Below are 22,580 nucleotides of genomic sequence, written 5' to 3'. Positions count from 1 at the left end.
CCAAGACCACGAGTCCACGACGCCGTTGTCTCCGAGCACACAGACCGAGACGCTGGGCGGTCGAATCTGCACCGTCCCAGTCCAGTCCAGCCCGAAATACTTCGTCGAATTTGCACAGTAGGATGAAGATGTCAGTACTCATTTGTTGCTTATGTTTTGTGTGCCGTCACAATCTTGTAGTTCCACACTTTCATTACACTAACCTCTCCCTCTCCATTGTGCAATCCCTTGCAAAACTAAGTTTGGTACACAATTGTCCCTGAGCGATGATCCTGTCAAGGAGGAGTTTGTTTGGTTTAATTGGGAAATTGTGCAGATAAATTGTTGATGTTAGACTGATGATTACCAGCTTGAGCTGGTCTTGCGACAGGAGCGTCGCTGGTCTCGCGCCACGGGCGCCACCGCCTCTGCATGCGCCATGCATGCAGCACAGCCGGTATTATCCGCCGCTGACTCTCCACGAGATTAGGATCGATGGTTAGCTTAGCTAGCGTGTGCGTGTGTATTCTCTCTCCTTCTCTCTCTCTCTGATGTACTGCTATATATCTTTGTACTCCTGTGTGAGAGATGAATACAATCTGCATTTGAGCTCATACTTATAGTCTAACATGGTATCAGTTTTGTGATCCTCCTTTCTCGCTTCCGCCATGGCCGAGGAAACCTCTGCCGCCGCGGCTGCCGCCGCCCTGGGCACTCCTCAGGCTTCCTCCTCGCCTCCCCCTCCCCCACTGGCCACCTCCCCTCTGCAGGTCGCCCCCTCCCCACTGCCGCCCCTTGCCGCCCCTACCCTTCCCCACTTCAAGACGGCGGCGCAGCTCTCCTCGACATGCAGGGGAAGAACTACTCCATCTGGCGTGGGCTGATGGAAGAGGCCTTCGATCAGTTCGATGTGAACGCCCACGTCTCGCCCGACTTCTCCGATCATCAGCACGACCCGACGTGGACCATCAACAACAAAGCGGTAAAAACCTGGTTCTACAACACCATGTGTCCTGAACTTCTCGGGTTTGTTCAGGACCGGAAAGCCACGGCCTTTGAGCTTTGGTCCAAGCTGGAAGCGCTCTTCCTCAACAACCAGCGCTCCCGGCAGTTCCATCTCAAGACGGAGCTCTACGCCGTGAAGCAGGACGACTCCACCATCCCGGTCTTCTGTGCCCGGCTCAAGTCTGTCGCGGACGCCCTCCGCAACGTCAACAAGCCCGTCGACGACGATGAGCTGGTGATCCAGCTTCTTCGGGGCGTCAACCGGGATCGCCACGGGATGACGGCTGCCATCATCGAGAAGTCGACGAACCCCATGCCCTTCGAGCAGGCCGTCGGCATGTTTCTCCACGACGAGATGACCTCCGGCGGCGCCTTCCCGGCCGGTTCCCACACCGCTCTTGCGGCTCACGGCCGTCCCCCTGCTCCATCTCCGTAGGGCGCCTCCGGCAACGTCACCAAGCAGCAGGGCGGCGGTAGCAAGCCCGGCACCCCCTCGCCGAACCAAGGCGCCAACAAGCGGCGACGCTACACCAACAACGGGGGGTACCAGGGTGCGTCCTTCGGCCCCAATCCCTGGACCGGGCATGTGTACGCCTACCCGATGCCGCTCCCGCCGCCGCCCTGGGCACTCCCGGGCCTCCTCGGCTCGCGCCCTCAGGCGCACGCCGCGTTCGGCAGCCCTCAACGGCCGCTCCAGCCGGCGTACGGGTACACCTACGGCGGCCCTCATCTGCATCCTGCACCCATGCCGGCGTTCACCACCAGCAGCAGCAGGCGTACCTTCCGGCCCCACCGCAGCAGCAGTTCCTGCCCCCGCCGCGGCCTGTGATTCACACGGCGTCGACCACGCCGCCTTGATGGGCGCTCTTCACAACTTGTCCCTACAGTCTCCGAGCGGCGGCTGGGTCGCGGACTCCGGCGCCTCCGCTCACATCACCTCGGATCCTGGTAAGCTTTCCTCCGTCGTTCCTGTATCAGGTTATGCCCCAGTTTATGTCGGTAATGATAGTTCTCTGCACATTAGTCACGTTGGTTCTGCTACTCTTCCAAACCCACATCGGCCTCTCTATCTCAATAACGTCCTTGTTGCACCTGATCTCATCAAAGATTTATTGTATGTTCGTCGTTTAACTACTGATAACAACTGTTCCGTTGAATTTGATCCCCATGGCCTCTCTGTGAAGGATTATGCAACCAAGGCGGCGGTCCTCCGGTGCAACAGTAGCGGCGAACTATACGACATTTTTCCACCGCCTGCTCCCACTGCCTACGTCACCACCGTCTCACGCCTTACAGATCTTTGGCACCGGCGTTTGGGTCACCCCGGCGATGCCACTTTTCGTAGCAATAAAAGTTTAGATCATTGTAATAAAAGTGTTTCTGATGGGCGCTTGTGCCATGCTTGCCAGACTGGAAAACATGTTCGTTTACCTTTCAGTTCCTCTCTTAGTTCCACCACTGGTCCATTTGAATTACTCCATTGTGATCTTTGGACTGCCCCTTTATCTAGTGTCTCTGGCAACAAATATTATCTCTTAGTCATTGATGATTTCTCGTGCTACCGATGGACTTTTCCTCTCAAACAGAAATCTGATGTCCCTGCCGTGTTTCGTTACTTTCATGCATATGTCCGCACGCATTTCGGTCGTACCATCCGTACTCTCCAATGCGACAACGGACGTGAGTTTGACAGTACCCAAAACCGCGACTTTCTACTTCCCTTTGGCACGGTGATGCGCTTCTCCTGCCCTTACACGTCCCCCAGAACGGGAAAGCCGAGCGTGCTATTCGTTCGACGAACGATGTGGTCCGCACGCTCTTACTTCAAGCATCCATGCCTCCTCGCTACTGGGCCGATGCTCTCACCACCGCCACCCTCCTTCTCAACCTTCGTCCCACCAAAAAGTTGTCCCTCACCACGCCTCACGAAACCCTTCATCACACACCACCCTCTTATTCTCACCTGCGTGTTTTCGGGTGCTTATGCTACCCCAACACCGAGGCCACCGCACCACACAAACTGGCCGCCCGCTCCGTCGCGTGTGTGTTCATCGGCTACCCTCTCGATCACAAGGGCTATCGCTGCCTCGACCGCTCCACCAACAAAGTGTACACATCCCGGCACGTTGTCTTTCATGAGTTTGTTTTCCCCTTTTTTAGCACCCCGACGGCCTCCCCATCGATGGACTTTTCCCACCCGGCCTCCTACGATGGCCCAACCCTCTCCTCCGCTCCTGTGATGACACCGTTCGTCGTTAGGACTTCTACCACGACCGCCACTTCGTCCGGCGACAGCACTGCCACGGCGGCCGTCTCGCCCGGCGAAACCGCTGCCACGGCGGCCGTTTCACCTGGCGATAACGCTGCCACGGTGGCCGTTTCGCCCGGCGAAAACGCTGCCACGGCAGCCGTCTCGTCCGCCGCATCCGTTGCTACAACACCGGATTCCACCGCCACCCGGACCTCTTCCTCGATCGATAGTAGCCCCTCGTCTTCCTCCTCTGGTAGCACTGCCAACCCCAGACCCCTCCCTCCACGGGCCGTTGCTGTTGCACCGCCTGCTAACCCCCATAACATGCGCACTCGTGCCAAATCCGACTTTCACTTACCCTCACGCCGCCTCAACTTCCTTGCTGATTTTCGTGGTGTCTCGGCACTCCCCCGCACCTACCGGGCTGCTCTTGTTGATCCACACTGGCCAGCGCCATGAGTGATGAGTACCAAGCTCTTCTTCAAAATGAGACTTGGGCTCTTGTCCCTCGCCCCTTCGGTGTTCCCATCAGGAAGTGGGTTTTTAAGCACAAGTATAACTCTGACGGCACGCTTGCTCGCTATAAAGCCCGTTGGGTTGTCCGTGGGTTTTCTCAGACCGAGGGGGTTGATTACGACGAGACCTTCTCTCCCGTCGTCAAACCCAGCACTATCTGCGTCGTTCTCTCCCTCGCTACCTCTCACTCCTGGCCCATCCACTAGTTAGATGTCAAGAACGCTTTCCTTCATGGTCATCTTGCTGAGACCGTCTACTTCCAGCAGCCCCTCGGGTTCGAAGACCCCGTTGCACCTTCTCACGTCTGCCTCCTCAAGAAATCTCTTTACGGCCTTAAGCAGGCTCCGTGCGCCTGGTTTACTCGTTTTGCCGCGTTCGTCGCGTCCATCGGGTTCGTTGCCTCTAAATGTGACACCTCTCTCTGCATTTACAAGTCCACAAACCACACCGCCTATCTTCTTTTTTACGTCGACGACATCATTCTTACGGCTTCATCGACCTCTTTTCTTCACTACATCATCTCTCTCCTTCGTGGCGAATTCTCTATGACTGACCTCGGTACACTCTCTCATTTCCTTGGCATTGCCGTGACTCACTCACCCACAGGGCTCCATCTTTCTCAACGGCAGTATGCCTTGGATATCATAGAGCATGCTGGCATGGCCGATTGTCATCCCAAACGCACTCCCATCGACTCTGGCGCCAAACTCTCCATCACTGACGGTGATCTTCTCGATAACCCTACTATCTATCGCAGTCTAACCGGCGCCCTCCAGTACATGACTATCACTCGTCCTGACCTGTCCTATGCCGTTCAGCAGGCATGTCTCTTCATGCATGCCCCACGTTCCTCCCACTATAATCTTGTCAAACGCATCATTCGTTATCTCAAAGGCACCCTGGACTATGGTCTCCACATTTATCCATCCTCTCCGTCCACTCTCTTAGCATATTCCGACGCGGATTGGGCGGGCTGCCCTGACACACGACGCTCCACCTCTGGTTTTTGCGTATTTCTTGCGGATAACTTGATATCTTAGTCGTCGAAGCGACAGCTTACTGTTTCCAGGCCGAGCGCTGAGGCGGAGTATCGGGATGTTGCCCACGTCGTTGCCGAGACCGCTTGGCTCCGCCAGTTGTTGCAGGAGCTCCACCAGCCTATCGCCAAGTCTACGGTTGTGTATTGTGATAATGTCTCTGTTGTGTACATGTCAGCTAACCCAGTGCAGCATCGACGCACCAAACACATTGAGATTGACATTCACTTCGTCCGTGACAAGGTCTCACTCGGTGAGGTCCGAGTGCTTCATGTCCCTACATCATCTCAGTACGCGGATATCTTCACCAAGGGTCTTCCCACTGCTACATTTGCGCAGTTCCGGACCAGTCTCAACGTTCGGCAAGCCCACGATGAGACTGCGGGGGCTGTTAGACTGATGATTACCAGCTTGAGCTGGTCTTGCGACAGGAGCGTCTCTGGTCTCGCGCCACGGGCGCCACCGCCTCTGCATGCGCCATGCATGCAGTGCAGCCGGTATTATCCGCTGCTAACTCTCCACGAGATTAGGATCGATGGTTAGCTTAGCTAGCGTGTGCGTGTGTATTCTCTCTCCTTCTCTCTCTCTCTGATGTACTGCTATATATCTTTGTACTCCTGTGTGAGAGATGAATACAATCTGCATTTGAGCTCATACTTATAGTCTAACAGTTGAGACTGACATGTTGGTCCTAGCCTAATTTTGTTTTGCTAACTTAGCTAGACTAGATGCTGAATAATTTAAAAGCTCGGCTGTATTTCTCATCTGAAGTTCTGAATATCCAATGCACTTTGTTGCTCCGTAGAGAGAAAGCAAATGCAGGGCATCTCACCAACTTCGAAGTTCTTGACTTCTTACGAATTAGAGGTGCAAAAACAGATCCCATGGGATGTTTGGGGGCTGTTGCTGCATCAGAGTGCAAGGTGCTCATTTGTTTCTCTGATGCTTGATCCAATCTGTGTCCTTTTTTTATGCTTAAACTGCTCTCATGTTTAGTGCTGTGACAAACAGGTATACGAGTACCTCCTAAATACTCCTGCTTGCAACCAAACAAGGGAGTCAGTTACTGAATTTGCAAACAGATATGAGGGTTTCAAGCTTACCGTTGCTGACAAGCAAAATGTTCTCAATTGGAGGCCAACCTCAGTTGCTGATGTTTATGCGGTATTGCCATGTTTATTTTGCTGATATTAAGATGCCCGTTAGTATGATATCTTCTTTAGCTGAGACCAACCAAGACACGCAGTATAGTAATACTTTGGACCATTTGTTAGATCTTGAAATGGAATTGTCTTTTGATATAAGCATTTAGAGCCTGCTTGGTTTGGAGCCAATATTTGGCAACTCTAAAAATATTGGCAGCTGATTGTTTGGGCTCCAATTTTTGGCAATTCAACCGAACACTAGCCAAAGTTGCTCTATTGGCCAACTTTGACTAATTTCTGAAATAGTGAAGCAAATATATTTGAATAACAATGTGCATGTTTCAAAATTTTGTGCCTTCATATGTGCTTGATTTATTGCCAAGAGATTTAAGTTATCTGAAAGGTGGAATGTTTATTATTGAGTACTCCCTCCGTCCGGAAATACTCGTCGGAGAAACGGATAGAGTACTAAACTAAACATTATGGGTTTTAGGTTAAGATGTTCATCTAATTTGTTCTGTTCTCTGTTGCAGATGGTAGAGGACTGTGGGAAAAGATTCAGCAAAGATGAGCAAGGAGGGACACAGAATGAAGAGGAACGTGCCAAGGAACTATTGGGTCTTGTAAATGAGATTTTTTCACGACCACCCATTAAGCAAGAGGATGAACTGGAGGTGGATATGAAGGACATCTGAAAGGGTCTCCGTGCGATGGAGATTTTCGGATCAGCATGTACTCCCTCCATTCCATAATACATGACCTCCATTTGTCAGAATATATATGTATCTAGACATGTTTTAGTATATAGGTATACCGTACATCCATTTTTGGACAAATGGAAGTCAAGTATTTTGGAACGGAGGGAGTAGCTTATATCTCCATACATGTTGTAGTGGTAGAAGGGCATCTTGTTTGAGACATCCATGTTAGAATCGACAATTTCACCTGTGAGCTTCAATGGCAGGTGAGGATCTCTTGGCCCTTGTTGGAAATGAGAATGAACTTGACATTTCCTTTGCTGTAAACTCGATTCGCACATTTATTGTAGATCCAGTTGAATGAACAAATTAAGCAGCTTAACAGTATGTTAGGGTCAGTTAAGCTACTGATGACGCAGTAGCTTAATTATTACCCCGCACACTGCTTCACAAACACCAAGTATGAGAAAGATAGGCAACGGAAGGTCCGGTTGAGTATGCAATACGCGATAAACCCGTCGCCTGAAGCATGTGAGGCAGGTAAACTATACTGTATAGTTTACCTGTGCACATGCTGATATTACAGTACAATTTCCTCATACCCTAACCAAATGCAGTATGGAGTAGTATCCCTAAAGCTCAAATCCACTCAAAATATGTGTAGTTCTCTGCCAAACAAACACTGGCAAGTAACTCCTTGGAGCCATGTAATATATAGAAGTAACCAGAAAATTTAGGTATTTAACTTTCTTTTCCAGATAAAAGCACTTTTAACAGCGCCATTTCTCGTAATGAGATGTGGGTCTCACATTGAGTATCTCCGGTTTCGAAAAAGAAAAATCTAGAGTTACAGTCTCCAATTACAATGCCAAGGTCAAGGAGGCTCAGGAAGCCTTCTTACATTTGTACCTCCTAGCATAGAATACAAAGACCAATATATTCAGCAAACTCAGCCCAGCCATCATCAGGTAGAATCTATCCAAATGCCCTTCATTCAAGTTATCAGGTATCCACCCTGGGCTGCCTCCTCTGGCTGTGAATACCGGCACAAGGGAAAGGATAAACGAACTAAGGTAATTTCCAGCAGAGACGTTAAGAAGCGAGATTGCAATACATAAGCTTCTCATGGCGTCTGGAGACTCATTATAGAAAAATTCAGTTAGCCCAATGTTGGAGAACACCTCAGCGACGCCTAGCAGAAAGTACTGAGGTCCTTGCCACAGGATGCTCATCGGAACAGTCACCTTGCTGTGCACCAAACCTTCGGACTGTGCAATCTGTAACCGGTTACTCTCGACCAATGCTGCTATCACCATTGAGGACATGGAGAAACATAAACCGATCCCTATTCGCTGCGGCGATGAAATGCCATTCGCTCTGCTGGTGAATTTTCTAATTACTGGAACAAGGACCCTCTCATAAATTGGAACCAGCATAATGACAGTAAGTGTATCTATGGATTGAAAGGATGCAGCGGGTATTTCGAAAGAGCCGACGTGTTTCTCCATTGTCATCCCTTGCTCTACAAATGTTGAAAACATTTGTTCCTGAACTGCAGCAAACAATACCATTCCTGACCAAATTGGGAACATTCTGATTAGAATCTTTAACTCCTCTACCTGAGTGACAGTACAAATCTTCCACTTATTAAGTTGGCCAGGAGATTCACAGTCAGGTAGTGTCACAATTGCAGCTTTATCAAAGAACCTGAATGAGGAAGAAAAATATTACTAATTCAATAATTATAGAAATCTACTTGATCAGACTGTTTCAGGTTCCTTATCGAAAAATATTACTAATTCAATAATTATAGAAATCTACTTGATCAGACTGTTGAAGGTTCCTTATCGAAAAATATTAGTACTATTTCCCTAATTATAGAAATCTTCCTTAATACTTGAAAAAGAAGAGAATTTTTTTCTACGAATTTCAGCACATCCATTTGTACCAACATAGATTTTCACAAAAGTGTGCAATATTGTTTCCCCTTTTCAATGATTTGAATATAACTTAAAATGTATCTTACATATCTACTATTAGAAAATAAATTAATCAACTTTACTTGAACGAAAATTCAAAATAAAATGAATGCATAAATTGTAAAGTTAAGAGTTGAAATCTCAGCAGAGTATTACTCAAGTCCACTTGTATGTTCCAATTTCTGGCTGCCTTCGATTGCCGAACCTTGCCCCAAAAACTCATAAAGAGCTGAGGAATCACATGGCAAAACTTTATCGAAGTTCCGAGAAGCTGCAACAACAACCTGCCATATTCTTGCTAGAGGGCTTCCTCCAGGTTTCTGAAATCTATACACAATGGAGCCCAGGAAAAAAACACTTATACCTAAAGTCACAAATAGTGTAGAAATTGTAAAACCCCAGAGCCAGCCTTCATGTTCTTGAACCCAGACAATAACAGTCCCAGCGATCAATGAACCGGCATTGATTGAGAAATAGTGCCAATTAAAAAAAGAGCTCTTTCTGGTCTTCTCCACTTCATCGGTGTCATCAAATTGATCGGCTCCAAAAGACGTGACGCAAGGGCTCTCTGCACCGTACCCTAAACCAACCATGTACAACCCAACCAAGAATATAATGTACCGAGAAGAGATAGGATCTACCCAGAGAGTCCAAGCATGAGGACCGGCTGAGATTAATGGAAGTGCTGCTGATAGAAGCAACAACATCATACCCTGAATAACAGAGCAAAAAAAAAGTTAAACAAAAAAGTTAAGAAAACAGAGTTCAGATATTGAATGCACGTGTTAAGGTAAACAAGCATCATGTACTCTTTGTGATTATTTTGAATCATAAATGGGCATGAGTGATTTGTAGCGCTTACCATAATGAAAATGGTGCAGCTGATCAAAGCTGTCCGGTACTTCCCCAGATATGAATCAGCAACGAAGGCTCCAACCAGAGGCGCGAGATAGCTAGTACCTTGCCAAGTTGCAACATGTCTTGCAGCATCCAGATTTGTTTCATGTAGAACTTTTGTGAGATAACTGACTAGGTTTTTCCCAATTGAAGAATAGGCCAGATAACAGCAGAATGAACAGACTGCAACAAAGTAATTTACTTTCTATTAGATCTTGCACGTAAAATTCTAGTGTCACATTCAACAAGAGTTTGGTTCAGTATCTGAAGAGGCAAAATATCTTCACAAACAGTATGTTGGGACTGGATGTATGTATATCAGTATATGAAACTTTTAGTATGAAATATGAGTGTGGCTGTTCAAGTATTTGTTCTTTGGCAAAATGTATAGAAGTATCTAACCATCACATTTCTATGCTCTCACAGTAGAATTATGCACGCGCATTGCGTTTTACTGACCTATGGTTAAGGAGGAGGCCTTCCAGTTCCCTGTATGTTTTCTGGAAGCAGGATGTCCACTGATGCCAACAGATCCATCACCTGTATATTCTGTGGTACTCTGCATTTCACAGTAAAGCAACAGTAACCATAATGATAAGAAAATCTCGTCCATCTAATTTTGCAAAGATGTTGCAATAGAGAAATGTGAATTGAAGTAATTTAATGGCAATGGCCGACAAATTAATATGAACAGAAGGAGGACTGATAATTGAGAAAAAAAAACTACTAATACAATTACGAATTGGGAGTAGTTAGTCTCAAAACAGATTTGCTTCAAAAGCAGAAAAGGTAAAAATGTGTCTGTTTTTTTTTGCATTTTATCCCCCATGTACTGTTTCTATAACACATCCAAAATCCACTTAAGAATATATAACACTGAATTTAACTTTGGAACTTTATTCCAACAGAACAGTTTTCATCTTTTATTTTGACTTGCAACAACGTGGCACCAAATTCTAAAATTTATTCGGACACCGACTGAAACCAGTATTTTCCCAGCATTTGATGCGGTCAGCAGGATAAACTGCGTGCACACACCGTACCAAAATAATCATGTGCTTATGAACTATCATGGACAGAGGCTGAATCAATTCATGTGAACAAATGAGTACATATCTGACAACAAAGATTGGCACAAGCAAGGCTGGTAAGTTGTAAGCACTTGATCGACGAGCAAGGGAGATGTCTCCTTGCCGCGTGCGCACGCTCTTGTCTGGCGACTCGGGGGGCGATTCCGCGGGCGACGACGCTAGCGGCCCCGCGGCGGAGGCGGAAGGCTGGACGGTGGTGCGACCTGCTCAGGGGTGCGCGCGGTGGAGCGCGCCGTCTAGGGAGCGGCCCCCCGCCCCATCCCTCTCCGGCAGCAGGTTCTAGGCTCTGGAGGGGATCGACTCCGACGGCGACGACGACGAGGTAAGTAGTGAGGTAAGTGATGGTGGTGGTGGTTCGCCGAGGCCCCGTGCGGGATGCTCGGTGGGTGACTTTGTCGCCCGTGCGGAGGAGCTGGGGGGCTCTCTCATGGCTGGTCGCCGGCGTGCGTTCGCCCCTGGTGGACGTGGCAGACGCTGCCTTGCACCGCGGATCTGGCGCCTGCCGAGGGACGTGGATGCGGGCCCTGAGGGTCGCTCGTGTGCCCTGCCGGAGGAGGGGCGCCTCGATCTGGCATTGGCCGCGCCGCCTTCGGGCTCGGTGAGCTCGCCGGAGCCGACAGGGGTCGGCGACGGCGGCGGGGTTGACCCTGCAAGGGAGACGCGGACCCTGGCGTCGCCCGGGCCGGCTCCTCTGCTGGGCCTGTCGGACTGGCCCAGTTTGCCAGTGCGTGGGCTAAGGGGCCCATTGGCCGACCCAATTGCGTCTTTGCCAGTAGGGACGCAGGGGCGCTCCTCAGCGCTTGGGCCTGGTCAGCCTGGCCCGGTAGCTTTACGCCCGCAAGGGGTTAGGCCCGGGCCCATTGCGACGGTGGATGCGCGGCCGCTTCCACCTATTAATAGGTGGCTGTGGCTGCCGAAGGGTGCCCTAGATCTGTCGCTAGGGTTTCCCGCATCACATTCGCAGGTGCGGCGATTCAGGCATCTCGCTCGTCGTCTGCTCCGCTCCGCCACTCCCCTCCCACTCACTTGCTCGTTCACAACCGCGGTGCAGATGGGATCCCGCCGCATGGAGAAGCCACCCATGTCACCTCCGATCCCGGCGGCTGAGCGTCAGCGTGAACAAGATCTGAGGGCGAAGGCGCTCTCCAAGGTCTCGGCGCCTCCGGCGGAGGAGGCGGGCTGGGGGCTGCCGTCCCCCTGGTGGCTCGCGGAGCAAGAGCGGAAGAAGCTGGAGGAACGCGAGCGCAAAAAGAAGAAGAAGGAGGAATATCGGCGCCGTGGGCTGGAGCAGAAGCAAGAGCGCAAGAGGAAGGAATCCCTCCTTCCTCCGAGCGGCGAGCGGGCTAGGGATCCAATCGCCAAGAAGCAGAAGCAGAAGGGGGTTGGCTCGGCGCTACCGCTGCTGGTGGCCGGGCCGTCGGCGTCGAAGGGTTCGGCCGACGCCCCGATCCCAGTGGAGGAGTCCGACGAGCCAGAGTGCTTCAAATGTGGTCGGGTGGGCCACTACCAGAACATGTGCCACTTCAAGCCTTTGTGCGTCGTCTGCCACGAGGAGGGGCATGCGTCGGCGCACTGCCCCACGCGCGGGCGGCCTTTGCTGCTGCAGATCATGGGCAACGCCATCCCCGGCGAGGGCTTCTTCTGCCTTCCCTACGTGGAGACGGAGGGCGAGGAGGTCTGTGCCCCGGTGGTGATGGACGCGGCGTTCATCTCGGCGGCGCCCGGCGAGCTGTCGATTCCCATCTTGGAGGCGGAGCTCCCCCACCTCTTCGAAGGGGAATGGGTTTGGCAGGTGACGGCCGTCGGGGACGACATGTTCTCCGTCGTCTTCCCCAACAAGGTCATGCTGCGAATGGCGACGCGAAGCGGCAAACTATACCTCTCTCTCAACGACATCATGGCGGAGATCAAGGAAGCGATTCAGGAGACGCCCAAGGCCGAAATCATGCCGGATGTGTGGGTCAAGCTCTGGGGAGTGCCGCCCAAGCACCGTCGTGTGGACCGACTTATGGCAGGGACAGTGATGATCGGGCGCCCGATGGAGGTGGACAAGGCGTCGTTGGCGGGGCTGGGTCCCGTGCGGATGCGCTTTGCGTGCCGCTCCCCGGCTAAGCTCAAAGGGTATGTCCAAGTGTGGTTCAATAGTGAGGGCTTCAACATTCGGCTGGAGGCCGAGGCGGGTGGCAGGCAGGGGGGTGCCCCTCCTCCCCATTCCCCTGCAAACGTGGACAAGGGGCCTGATGACATGGACAAGGACAAGGACAAGGACAAGGACAAGGACAAGGACACGAGCATGGGTGATGACTCCATCGACACCGCGACTTGGGACAAGCTGGGCCTCAAGGACAAGACTTCCGAGGCCGTGGCCCCGACTTCGGGGGCCGCAAAGGATCTGGAGGAGCGCCAAGTGATCGTGGGCAGCAACTAGACGGGCTTCAATCAATATGGCTCCAACATGTCCCTCGGCCTCGACCTCGACAAGGGCATTTCGGCTTCGTGCGATTCGGAGGGCCGCTTCATGCTCGTCTCCCCGGTGGCTACGGAGGTGGGTGGGCTACCCATGTCTGCGCGCGGTCTTGGCAGCGGCGGGGTGCGGCTCCACAAGAAGACGTCGGGCCACAAGACTCCCCCGGTGGCGCCGACGAGCCCTCCCTCGGCTCGTGCGGGCACGCCTGTCTCACACCGGCCGGTGGTGATGGCGTTGGCCTCCCCTGGGGGTCCGATTGGTGGGCCCTCGCCGGCGGCCCCCCTCCTCCCTCCGACGCGCTCCGGGCGGAGGTGACCAAGGAGGTGCCCATCTCCACGGCCAAGCGCTCCAAGGCGGTGGTGTCGACCCCGGTGGTGCAGGAGCGGGCAAGTTCGCGGTCAAAGGGCGCCAAGGGCAACCTCCCTGCTCTCCAGCGCGCTCAACTCTTGGTGGCCCAAAAGAACATGGAGACCAAAGGTAACCCCCTACCCCGCTTTACGATTTTTGATGATTATTCGGATGAGCGCCTAGGGGGTATTTTAGCGGATAGTGGGGTTGACCTGTCTGATGAGGGGGAGGCTCGAGAGCTTTTATCTCTCATCCGCTCTAAGGAGATCGCGCAGGCCGCGCTCGCCCAGGCAGCGGCGGCCCGTGTTGCGCCAGTCCCAGAAGAAGCAGGGGCTTCTCTGGTGCCAGTTGCGCGGCCCGATCGGGTGGACACAGCAGCAGGGGTTGCGCCGTCCCCCTCAGCCCGTGGTCCTGTCAAGACACGGCGTGTGGCCAAAGCGGTTACCGCTCGCGGTATCCGCCTCCGCAATCGCATAATTTAATGCATTTCATCTTCTGGAACATCCGAGGCTTCGGCCACGTTGGGAGGCGGACCCAGCTAAAAGAGTTCATTCGCGCTGAGGATATCGATGTAGTTGGCTTGCAGGAAACCATCAAGGCTGAATTCTCTCATCGAGACCTGCTAGCCATCGACCCGCTCGAGCGCTTCGCGTGGCAATGGGTACCTGCGGTGGGCCACTCGGGGGGTCTGCTCCTTGGCATCAGCCATGTTTGCTGCGAAGTGGTGGCATGGGATGCCGTCTGTTTCTTCGTGTCGGCACACGTCCGCCATCGCGCGACACTCCGCGAATGGGAGGTCATCGTGGTTTATGGCCCGGCCGATCACTCGCACTTGCATGAGTTCTTGGGGGAACTGCAGGAGAAGGTAGCGGCCTTGGGTGTGCGTAACTTACCACTGATAATCGGTGGGGATTTTAACTTAATCCGTTCGGGAGCGGATAAGAACAACGGGATTATTAACTGGACAAGGGTGTCCATGTTCAATAACGCAATAGCATCAATGGCCCTTAGGGAAGTAGCCCGCGTGGGCGCACGTTACACTTGGACAAACAAGCAGCTTACACCAGTTCGGTCAGTGCTCGACCGAGTTTTTATGTCCGCGGAGTGGGAAATGCTTTTTCCCATGTGCTCCCTACACGCTGAAACGAGGATCGGGTCGGACCACGTCCCTTTAATCCTCTCCTCGGGGGAGGATCGGTTTAAAACGAAGCCCACGGTTTTTCTTTGAAACTGCGTGGTTTGAGCACCCGGAATTTGAGCAACTCTTCCTCTCCAAATGAGAGACTTGTGTTGCCCGGATAGGGCACACGCGAGGGCCCATGAATTTCTGGATTGCCGCAGGGGCGGGGATGCGGGCGGCTCTCAAAGGCTGGGGGGCCAACCAGGGTCGTGAGGATAAGCTGCTCCGAGCGCGCTTGGCGGACCTCGCCGTGGATGCTGCGGACTCACAGGTCTTCTCGGAGCAAGACTGGGCTCAGCGATACGCTGTAGAGGCCCAAGTTGAGTCCCTCCTACGTGCGGAGGAGGAGTACTGGCGTAGGCGGGGTGGAATCAAGTGGACGCTCAAGGGGGATGCGAATACAAAATATTTCCATGCCTATGCTAACGGCCGGCGACATAAGTGCGCCATTCTGAGACTGCAATCTAAGCAGGGGCTCCTTTTGCGGCAACAGGATATTGTACGTCACATTTATGACTTCTACATCCAGTTGATGGGCTCTAGGGAGGAGTCCAGGGCTCGGCTGCGGTCGGATGTTTGGGATCCCGCTCTGCGGGTCTCGGACGAGGAGAATGAAGGCTTGGGCCTCGCCTTCCTTCCCCAGGAGATCGACCAGGCGGCCCTTGGGATGAAATCTGACACAGCCCCGGGTTCGGATGGGTGGCCGGTGGCGATGTTCAAAAGGTTCTGGCAAGTACTCAAAGGCCCTATTTTCGAAGTATGTAATGGGTTCATCCGTGGCACAGTAGACATCTCTCGCCTTAACTTTGGGGTTCTTTCGCTTATCCCCAAAGTTCAGGGCGCGGACAACATTAGACTTTTTCGCCCAATAGCGCTTATCAATGTCCCGTTTAAAATTTGTTCTAAGGCTTGTTCTACGCGCTTGTCTCCGGTGGCTCATCGTATTATTAGTAGGAACCAATCGGCTTTTATTCGTGGTCGCAATATCTTGGAGGGGCCGTTGGCCCTCCAAGAGATCGTTCACTCGCTCAAACACACTCGCCAGCCGGCAATTCTTTTGAAATTAGATTTTGAGAAGGCGTACGATCGAGTGAACTGGGAGTTTCTCCGACAAATCCTTCTGGATCGAGGATTTTCATCGGTTTGGGTTCACTGTATGATGCAATTGGTCTCGGGAGGCCAAACGGCGATAGCGGTGAATGGAGAAGTAGGGAACTTCTTCCGCAACAAGCGTGGGCTGCGTCAAGGGGACCCAGCCTCACCGTTGCTTTTCAACTTTGTGGCGGACGCCTTGGGCGCCATGCTAGACAAAGCTCGCGATGCTGGCCACATCAGGGGAGTGGTTGGTAACCTGATCCCTGGAGGGGTGTCACACCTGCAGTATGCGGATGACACTCTACTCCTTTGTGAGCCGGACACACACAACATAGCAACGGTTAAGGCCATCTTGCTGTGTTTTGAACTCATGTCTGGACTAAAAATTAACTTCCACAAATGTGAAGTGATGTCCATAGGGATGGACGCGGCCGAAAGTGAACGGGTGGCCAACTTGCTCAATTGCAAACTTGGAAAGTTCCCGTTTACCTACCTCGGCCTCCCGATCGCAGAGAAGAAATGCTCGACTGCCGATTGGGAACCTCTCAACACTAAGGTGGCGGACTGGGTATGTCCGTGGAGAGGTCGATTTATGTCTTCAGGGGCAAGACTAATCCTTACTAACTCCAGCCTCTCGTCCCTACCCATGTTTGCCATGGGTATGTTCTTGTTGGCTGATGGGGTCCACACGAAAATGGACACACCGCGGGCACGTTTCTTTTGGGAAGGAGCGGGTCCAAAACGGAAGTACCACATGGTTAAGTGGCAAGCCGTATGTAGACCTAAAGCCCAGGGGGGCCTCGGGATCATCAACTCTAAGCTGATGAACATTGCACTTATGTGCAAGTGGATCTGGAAGCTGTCCCAGGGAGGGACCGGCCTCTGGATTGACCTCCTTCGTGCCAAGTACTTCCCGCATGGGAATTTCTTTGAGGCAACACCTCATGGGTCCCCCTTCTGGACCTCCATCCAATCCCTCAAACCATACTTCGCCAGGGGCGCGAGGTTCACGGTTAATAACGGCCACTCCATACGGTTTTGGCACGACGTTTGGATCGGCCAGCAGCCTCTTTGGTCTGAGTTCACCCTTCTCTATTCCATCGCGGTTGAGCCCAACCAACTGGTCGCTTCGGCTCTTAGTACCTCTCCGCCTCCCATCTACTTCAGAAGGGAACTTTTGGGGCCGGAGCTGCCAGAGTGGGATCGCCTGCGGGCTCTGATAGCGAATGTGCGTTTGTCGGACTCCGCAGACGAGGTCTCCTGGAGACTTTTGGGCTCTGACAGGTTCACTGTCAAGTCCCTGTATAGAGAGTTGTGCCGCGGCCATGCCTCTATGGCAGCCACGGGGCTTTGGAAGGCGCGAATCCCGCTAAAGATTAAGGTCTTCCTATGGCAATTATGCCAAGATCGCCTTCCTACCTCTATCAATATTGCTAAGCGCAATGGCCCTGCTTCCGGCCCTTGCGCTTTGTGTGATAACGCGGAAGATGCTGACCACGTGTTCTTCCGGTGTCCTTTGGCGCGCTTTTCTTGGAGCGCGGTCCATGAGGCCGCTGGGGTGGATTGAGATCCACGCTCACGCTCTGAGCTTGTGTCATACCTATCTTCGATCCCGGGCTCTTTACGCCGGATAATGTGGACGTGTGCCTCGGCCATGCTGTGGGCCTTATGGCATATTCGTAACAAGTTTACTATTGAGGGAGTGTTTCCCTCTCACCCCGCTGATGCTATTTTCAAATGCATCTTATTCTTGCAGCAGTGGGCACCGCTGGGAAGACAACAGGACTCTGATCTCCATCGACAAGCTATCGCACGTCTCCGCTCCGTGTACTCGGCGTCCCGAGCCCCGTCACCTCCGTTTGCTGCTTCATAGGGATGAGCAGCTCCTTTGGTCTTGGTTAACCTTGAGCCTGCGTGCTCGTTAGTCTGGCTGGCTATGCCATGTAATGCACTCTATTTCGTCGTCTTCGCCATTTTGGCATGCCTTAGAACATGGTTGCCTAGCTTCGGTTTCGTTCGTTTATTTGGTTTGTTCCATTTGTGCACGCTGCCTATGTTGAGGGCTTTATTAATTTAAAGCCGGACGTCTCTGACGTCTATGTTTTAAAAAAAAGTTGTAAGCACTTGCACTTGCAAGGGAAGCGCACGCGGGGGAGAGGGAGGGAGAGGGAGAGAGCACAAACCTCCTGTAACGAGCTGCCTCCATCCAGCAGAGGGCTCTTGTCAAATCGATCCGTGGAGTCCATGACCATGTTCTTCTTGCAGATGCAGGGGAAGAAACGAGCTTGATGTCCTGAGAAAGCAAGAGGAAGGAGAAGATAACATGAAAAGGATGGAGGAGCTGCAGGTCGGATGCCTCAATCAACATATATCTGGCCCTACAATGATGCACCGAAATAGAGTAAGCAACAAATGATCGCCAGCGGCTCCAACAGCAATGGAACCGTGTGAGGAGGATGCTCGTTCCAACCGCTTCACACGTCGCAATCATCGAGTATAGTATAGTCAAACGTGCTGCACATCATGGGACATATATAATTATAATGTACTCCTACATGAAGATATGGGCGATGAAACATACAGCTGGTACATATCTCTAATTTTTATGCCGGGTATCTATAAACATGCATTTCTCTTTTGACATATGGAGCTCATTTTTCTTTTTGTTTTACTCTTAAGAAGGGGCTATCATTGGTACTATGGTGTTGGCAGGTGTGCCAGTGCCACCCAACCCCCCTCGAACCCCATCGTGGTGGGTCTCACAAGTCACAAGTCAGCTGAGAGACGACCAACGAACTACTCTCTACTTCGAAAGGAAAATTACGGCATGCTGCTGCCCGGATTTCTTCCAAACCGAGGAAGAAGATGCAGCAGCGAGCGCCGTGGAGTTCCCCACTGCACCACGCAGCACAGTCGGAAGAGCCTTGCCTTGCCAGATCAACGAAGAAGCACATGGAAATAGTACGTACTCGGAGAAGAACTGCTACAAGCTTGGTGAGTTGCTCACCGCGTGGGCGCAAGATCGAACTGGATTGAGCGGAGAGACCGGAGCGCGAGCGACTGCAGGACGAGGCGTGGGGCGAGAGGACAAAGGGGGCGCGGGGCGAGGAGACGCGCCACGCAGCACTCCCCCGAAATATCTGTTGACCCTGACCTTCATCCAACAATGTATATGCGTGGATGACGTGTCGTCTGACCTATGGTACATCATGGCAACACTATAGGCTACACAACGTATAAAGCAATATTGAGTAAATGAATGAATCAATGAAAAGCATAGCAAGAAGAAACAAAACTTACTTTCTCCATGGTTGCCGGGCGCAATGGCCACATTGCCTCCAATCGATCAACCGCGGCATAAAACTTCATCTCGGAGTTCTGAATAGTGTACCATCGATACGCTAACGGCCTCACATTGCGTTGATGGATGGTGTGCATGTCGTAGGGCATAAAGTGATTTCGTGCACCATGCACCCGCTACCAAAAGACCCCGTCCCTTGCGCTCCTGCCTAAGAAGTTTGCAGATACGGCCAACCATGCATTGCACAAAAACTCATCCTCCTTCAGTACCCCGCCATCTTTCTTACTCTAAAAAACTACATGAAGTTTGAAAATAAGCTCAATGGCATTCCATCGAACACCTGTCGGGCGTGGTATCCGCCCTGAATGGTGTCGACAGGGAGGCGGAGCATACCTTACCGTGGACGGATCCTGGGTGGAAGATGTTGTGGTACAAGGCGAGCGGGCGCGTGGGTGGTGGTTTCGGACGTCCGGCAATACCTTAGTGGCGACCGGAGAGGTACAACGACGGCGTCGAAGGAGGAGGGCGCGGATGCAAAACAAGGGGGGTAGGGGCGAAGTGGAAGAAAATAGGACCGAGAGGGGGTTTGAGTGGGCCAAGGGCGTCGTCCTGCGTGGCGGTGGTCCGGACTCCCACAAAGCCCCTCCCCCCAGTTTGCGGGAAAACGAATGTCCGGACCACTTCGCAGATTGATAGGATACCTCGTTGGATGACATAATGGGTCTGGATTGACGCACGCATTTTTGAGGGTCGACGTTGGAGATGCCCTGATGAATCACTTTCAAAAAAGTATTTGGGAATGCCCTCTGGTGTTGGTACTTCAAAAAATGGGTCTTTCAAATATTTGAAGGGTATAGTTTGGAGCAAGGTCAAGGGATGAATGGAGAAGTTACGTTCTGCGCAAGGGAAAGATGTCCTCATTAAGTCTGTCATTCAAGCAATGTATGTTTATTCTATGTCTTGCTTCAAATTATCTCGAGGGCTATGCCAACATATAAATTCTCTAATATGTAAGTTTTGGTGGGGTAGCCGACAAGGCAAAGAAAGACGGCGGCTTGGGTTTCTTGTGAGGTCATGACTAGACCTAGATTTCTAGTGGGTCTAGGATTCAAAGATATTGAGCTTTTTAACCTGGCTCTCTTAGGATGACAGACATGTAGTATTCTTCAGGATCTCGAGTCCCTTAGTGAAAGAATTCTCAAGGCTCACTATTTTCCTTTTACAGATTTTTTGCAAGCTTTTGGGGATCTATCATTGAGGGATATATTGTTGCAAGGCTTGATTCGAAGGATCCATGACAATACATCAACAAAAATTTGGCACCACAATTGGCTCCCACGTGATCTTAATATGCGGCATATTACATACTTGACGAACGACCGCCCATCTCTGAATTGATGATCCCACACACGGCTTATTGGAACTGGGAGAAAATCATGAGCACCTTCATCTCCTTCGATACGGAAGCAATCTTGTCAATTCCATTATGTACAAGACCGATCTTTGATTTCTGGGCCTGAAATTTGGACAAGAAGGGTATCTTCTCAGTCAAATCTGCTTACCGCATGCTAGTGAACACAAAAATGAGACGGGAAGCTTGGCTAAATGAGAGAGCAAATTCATCAACTTCAGACGCCGAGATCTTAGTGTACCATGTGGAAGATCCAAGTGTCGGCAAAAATCAAAATTTTCCTTTGATGCATGGCCAGATTATCTCTGCTACCGTCGACGTTGTGTGGCATCGCAACATGGCGTCGGTTAATAATTGCAAACTTTGTGGCAGACCGAATTCTTGGAGGCACTCTCTGTTGGAATGCAACATGAAAAGATGTGTGTGGGCACTAGATGATTCAGACCTCATTGATCTTCTACAAAACACCGAACCCATGCGAAATGATGGATCGTTTCACTGTCTGACTCATTGTCGCATGATGTCTTTGTTTCGGTTCTACTCCCTCCGTTCCAAAATAGATGACCCAACTTTGTACTATCGTTAGTATAAAGTTGGGTCATCTATTTTGGAACGGAGGGAGTAGTAATTCTCTGGGTAATTTAGCATGCCTGCCGTAAGGTGATAACGAGGAAAATTTCCAAAGCCCTCAGGCGACACATAATTTTAGTCGAAGCTATCTACGTGACCTGGAGGCATCAAGGACACCCCAAAACCCCTCCTCAAGTGACAACTACTGTTGGTCGTGCTCGCTGGATCTCACTACCAGCGGGTTATACAAAGTTGAAAGTAGATGGGGTTGTGTCCGGAACACTTGCATCCGGTGCATCAAGTGCAGTTTGCAGGGATGCCGATGGCATTTTATATTGGAGCTGCAGCTCTTATTCGAGCGGGTGTAGGTGATCAGTCGGTCCCCAAAGCAATGGCGTGTCAGGAAGCTCTGACACTTGCTAAAAGATCTTTCACTGAAAAACATAATTATAGCGACTGATTGCAAGGAGGTGGTACAGAACATCACATCAGGCACGGGCGAAGAAATGGAAGCATCATTCGGGAGATCGTTGTGGCAGCTCGGGAATTTACCTCTTGCTCTCTTTATCTTTGAGGGTAGAGAGGCGAATACAAAGGCTCATATCCTCGCAAAACATGCTCTAGGAATAAATTAATAAAATAGTGTGGTTTGCCTAAAAAATCCGAGCTAATTCATGGCTAACAGCATTCGAGCTAAGCTGCAAGAACCGTCTCCGTCATCACAGTTTCATCCTCATATCCGTCTTGATCTGATGAGGATAGATCCATGAAGTTCTTGTAGAAGTACCTCGATTGTGTCTGAATCCATGTTGTTTGCCTCAGAGTAAGGAAAATTCAAAAAGTGGCTATGGCATTTGGTTGAACAATTGTCCGGCGTGGTATGCACCACGGACGACATCTGCAAGGGTGGAATGGCATTGACAGAGCGAGCATGTCGCCCTGGTCTAGCGGTGGAGGTTCGTCAAGGCCTGAGCGGGCAGCCGGAGTGTCACAACGACGGTGGCGGGCTGGAAGGGAGTGGAGACATAGAAGGGAGGAGAGACAGAGTGCGGAAAACATGGATCCATGTGGGTTTTTTTGGTAGGCCGGGTGTGTGAGAGGCCTATGCGGCGGTGGTCCGAATGCCTGCAAACTTCCTCAGCTTTGCAACTGGTTTGTTGGATTTGGGACATGCGGATACGTCCGCGGATATTTTAGGCCCGTCGTTGGATGGAACAATAATCTGAGCATCACGGTCCACATATTTAGAGCGGTTTGATACACAGAGTTGGAGTTGCCCTAAATGCGTGGGTAAATTTTCATGTCATCAACCATGGAATGTGGCATTTTTCATCATTGTTTTCATATTATTAATATAACTAAATCTCATTGTAATATACTCAAAACCGTGCAGATTTAATATACTGTTATATAGCCAATTCCCACAGTGTAAGAGCAACTTCAAAGGGCCGACTCATTTCGTCTGCCTGTGTCCGTTTGGATCGGCGCGGACAAAAATGGCGGCCCATCGCGCCGACCCAAAGCCAAATCACGTCCGCGTCGCGTCCGCGCCGACGCAATTGCGGCTCAAATTTACGCCTCAAATGCGTCGGCGCGGACGCCGAACTGAC

General features: G+C 51.4%; 2 protein-coding genes across 2 annotated transcripts; one reads left to right on the top strand and one right to left on the bottom strand.

The window, feature by feature from the left end:
* Positions 1-1,841: 1,841 nt before the first annotated feature.
* LOC123083734 (uncharacterized) lies at positions 1,842-6,628 on the top strand. Its single transcript, XM_044505682.1, has 4 exons — positions 1,842-1,983; positions 5,560-5,711; positions 5,800-5,952; positions 6,467-6,628. The coding sequence occupies exons 1-4, from the start codon at positions 1,842-1,844 to the stop codon at positions 6,626-6,628; spliced, it is 609 nt and encodes a 202-aa protein (XP_044361617.1).
* Positions 6,629-7,352: 724 nt separating this feature from the next.
* On the bottom strand, positions 7,353-18,798 carry LOC123081780 (protein NRT1/ PTR FAMILY 8.3). The gene is made up of 6 exons (XM_044504310.1): positions 18,696-18,798; positions 17,872-17,981; positions 9,967-10,066; positions 9,473-9,690; positions 8,767-9,323; positions 7,353-8,338 (listed from the first exon to the last, which is right to left on the bottom strand). Exons 2-6 carry the CDS (start codon positions 17,938-17,940, stop codon positions 7,516-7,518), a joined length of 1,767 nt encoding a protein of 588 aa, XP_044360245.1. The 5' UTR covers positions 17,941-17,981; positions 18,696-18,798; the 3' UTR covers positions 7,353-7,515.
* Positions 18,799-22,580: the final 3,782 nt, after the last annotated feature.

Source organism: Triticum aestivum, chromosome 4A (assembly GCF_018294505.1).
Source record: "Triticum aestivum cultivar Chinese Spring chromosome 4A, IWGSC CS RefSeq v2.1, whole genome shotgun sequence".
NCBI lineage: Eukaryota > Viridiplantae > Streptophyta > Magnoliopsida > Poales > Poaceae > Triticum > Triticum aestivum.
The sequence above is the reverse complement of the archived record's forward strand: the minus strand, read 5'-3'. Positions and strand labels throughout refer to the sequence as shown.